The sequence below is a fragment of the Rhodamnia argentea genome, chromosome 8 (genome assembly GCF_020921035.1).
Source record: "Rhodamnia argentea isolate NSW1041297 chromosome 8, ASM2092103v1, whole genome shotgun sequence".
In the NCBI taxonomy this organism is placed as follows: Eukaryota; Viridiplantae; Streptophyta; class Magnoliopsida; order Myrtales; family Myrtaceae; genus Rhodamnia; species Rhodamnia argentea.
The window spans coordinates 20633037-20636511 of record NC_063157.1 but is presented as its reverse complement, the minus strand read 5'-3'; the positions used below and the strand labels follow the sequence as shown (position 1 = coordinate 20636511).

General features: G+C 42.6%; 1 protein-coding gene across 1 annotated transcript; it reads right to left on the bottom strand.

Moving 5' to 3' along the window:
• Positions 1-740: 740 nt before the first annotated feature.
• LOC115756529 lies at positions 741-2647 on the bottom strand. Its single transcript, XM_030696354.2, has 3 exons — positions 2142-2647; positions 1269-1457; positions 741-1188 (listed from the first exon to the last, which is right to left on the bottom strand). The coding sequence occupies exons 1-3, from the start codon at positions 2643-2645 to the stop codon at positions 895-897; spliced, it is 987 nt and encodes a 328-aa protein (XP_030552214.2). The 5' UTR covers positions 2646-2647; the 3' UTR covers positions 741-894.
• Between the last annotated feature and the right edge of the window lie 828 nt (positions 2648-3475).

Sequence of the window (3475 nt, the reverse complement as noted above, 5' to 3'; positions counted from 1 at the left end):
TGACGAGATTGTGCCTATTCAAATACATATAGTTTGAATAGAAGTGCTGGTTGATGCTAGTAAAGGAAACAAAAAGGAACTATTTATTTGCACTATTTAAATTGTACATACTATTTCAATGAACTCAATGCAATTATGGATATCTTTTCTTTCTTTTCTTTTCTTTTTCTAAGAGAGGTATATAGATTGCATCGTTTTCTTGAGTATGTCTTGCATGAAGTTTACGAAGAAGTAGATATTCAATGGGTAGATTGTTGACGGTAAGCTTACCAAATCCGAAGAATGTCATGTGGGGGATGTCTAGCTGAGCTGGTTCTTTTTACCTCTCTTTTTTCTGTACTTTGTGAGAGTGACTAATATCGTACTAGCATCGTGCTGCTAATTCCCAAACTCTGAAATTCTTTCTAGTGGATGATCTGTGACGAGAAAACGAAAGCGTGTGTGCTCGATGCCTTAAATCGAACCATGGGGTAAAAATTAGTATTTATCAATGAGATCCTTTGTCAAGTTGCGCCCTTTATCCCACTTGTAAAGTTGTCTATTTCTACATACTACCCACAAAGTAGGAGATATGGATGAAATAGCACGCACAAAGTTTTTTTTTTTTTTTTCTGTTAAATGAGCAATATTATCTCCCATTATAGTCAAGGTTCCTGATTACTAAAAACAAATGTGGACGATGCATTCCCATATGTTCGTAACTCATCAATTGAAGGCGTATAATAACATAGGATACATTACATACTTTCAAAACTTTGCTCCTTCACGTCTTAATAGATGGAAGGAATTTCATCAAGAGCTTCAGAACTTCGCAAAATTTTGCACCTCCTATGTTAGATTTGTGGAGATAAAGACGTGCTGACTTTGCCTCAATCAGGCGCATGCATGAATTGATCAAGAAGCTGTAGGAGGGACGAGGGTGCAGTTGCTGTGGAATGTTTGGGCGTCGTCGGCTTTGGACAGCAACACCAAGCAGTGGGCTTGGTGATGGAACTGGACGTGCACCAGTCCCTCCACCACGTGGATGTTAGATCTCAATCTCACCCCAACCCTCAGAGCCAGGCCTCCCTTGCTTCCCTCCAGCATGTCTTGCATGCTCCCCCCCGCCCCGTACATCGCCTTGTTCCTCGTCCCTACGTACATCCCAAACGTCGTCGTCTCACCGCTCCCGGCATATAATTCCCCACCCTACCACGTTCAATGACATTAGCCACACGCGTATTGCAAATCAAATAGTCTTGTGCAGAAGAAAGGCGAGGGAAGCTCACATGAAGAGCAATGGCGAGAGGTAGGCGACCGAAGTAGAGGTGAATGATCGGGGGTTGAATGTGAAGGTCGAAGAGCTTCGACTTGTTGTCCACCCAAAGTCGCATCGATATGTTGCAGGTCAAGATCTTTGTGGACACTCCCGTGTTGTCCACTCCCTCCCCCAATGCAAAATTTGGGATCCCGTCCACCTGAAATCCGAATGCTATGTGCACCTTACTTTTGTACTTTTATAGAGAAATCTAACTTTATATTATTGTTCTGTTATCTCCGTGGATCTAGGAACAGCTACTAATGGAATGAATCCAACGTGATAATCCAACTCGATGAACTTCTCTTTGAAACTTGGGGGATTCTAAAGAATCCTTCAACTGGTAACATTGGGCATGTTCCTTCTGCTCATTTCGACCTTGCCAAAGAACGCTTCTATTTTTATGTTTTGGCCCCCACAGATTCTACCTACCTACCTCGTATAGAAGAATCCTTCTTTGGAGAAATCTTATTTTTTTTTATAATAAGATAGTGTCTCTAGGACAACCATACATGTGAAAGATCGGGGCCCACTAACGCTAATATAGAGTTACTGTTATAGAAGGGACCGGATGGCCTAATTAGAAGGGTGGGAAAGTGGCCAATCCGATTTCTAATCCTTCCAAAATTCCACACTAGCTCAAACGTTCAACTCTTAAATTCACAAATCACGAACAAAACGTATGCAGGTATTAGCTAAAAGTTTAAGCACCTGATAATCTATATTTCATTGAAAAAACTAGGGATGGCATGATGAGCTACTAGATTTCACGAGAAGAAGCATGTGTGAATCGAATAGTCTTTTTGAGGGGACATTGCTAAACTATGAGTACTAATTAAATTACCTTAACGGAAACGTTGGGGTTTGGGGGTTTGGTGGCTAAATAGAAAACGAGCAACGCCACTCCCAAGCTCATCATCATCCTCCAACTTAACTGCAACAAAATCCAGGAATTGGACGAGGGATAAAGACCGAAGGACAAGTACCTCCACCACTCCACTTTCTCTTGGTAAAACACGTCCTCCTCCTCATCATCATGGCCGCCCATGTCCCCACCAAATCCGATGAGGCACTTCTCGCCATCATCCGAAACCATGGGGTCGGGATCGTTCACATTTTGTGGCAATAAGGCCGAGGCGTCGTTGGACAAGCGGGAGGAGTGGCGAGAGAGGGCGTATGTGGAGGAGGAGATGGCTTGTTGGGTGGGATTGGGATGGCTGAGGAAGGATGTGGAGAGTCGCTCGTGGTTGCTGTAGTAGGCATGAGAGACGGTGGAAGGGCTTTGCACGTAGTATGCGCCCTCGTACGTTGGGAAGGGGAACGACCCTTCTGCCTCTTCCATCTCCATCGCTCTCTTGGTGCTTCCACATTTGGATAGCTCTGTATTTAAACTGGATTCGTGTCCCCACTCCATTTTCTTGGCCACGAGATTGGCTCCACTTTGCGACTTTTATTAGGGTGGGGCTAAAGAAATCTTTTAATGTTGGTGCTAGGATCACGGGGGAGTATGTTATCATGACCATTGATCATGAATATTGCAACTTGATTTGACGCAATTCGAACAATCAAACGAAAGAGCTGGCCAAACCATGATTGGCCATAACACTCTAGCAAATGATTTAGTAGAAAAGATAATAATTCCTGCCTTAAGATCGACTATTTCAGGTCGAAATCAAGAATACGATTATGGGTGTTAAAGTTGAGGGGAAAAAAAGTCGTAAAGTATTCTAATAAAGGTTTTTAGCTTTAATGCAAGAGCTTTATGCTCCCCAACTCTCGAGCTTATGGACAGCCTTACCCTAAATTAAAGAGCGTAAATTTAGGGTTTCCCTCGAGCACTAATCCCACCTAAAGCGACTAGCCTTCGCTTTACACCGAATTGCCTTTATTCTCTTTTCCTCCACAACTTGAGAGACATGATGGCCTTGTAATCACGCCTTCCCAAAATGTTCTTTCATTGTCTTCCTTTTACGACATTGGAATAAACTAGTTGGGGTTGTCAATCAAAGAGAGGGCAAGAGCAGATCTTGAATCGAGGTGAGATTGTCTTCCGATACATTCACATTCATTCATTCACTCACTTACGGTGAGACCACATTCAAGTACATATAATAACGAAGTCTTCATTTTCCCGTAAAATTTCATGATAAATGAAAATTCTTTCCATGAGAATCATTT

Bases quoted from the DNA above. Each gene is read 5' to 3' on its own strand.
- LOC115756529 (XM_030696354.2), bottom strand. From the start codon at position 2,645: ATGGAGATGGAAGAGGCAGAAGGGTCGTTCCCCTTCCCAACGTACGAG. The intron at 1,458-2,141 runs GTAATTTAATTA...TTCGGATTTCAG, and splicing joins ACCCCAACGTTTCCGTTAAG to GTGGACGGGATCCCAAATTT. The intron at 1,189-1,268 runs GTGAGCTTCCCT...TGAACGTGGTAG, and splicing joins CTCTCGCCATTGCTCTTCAT to GGTGGGGAATTATATGCCGG.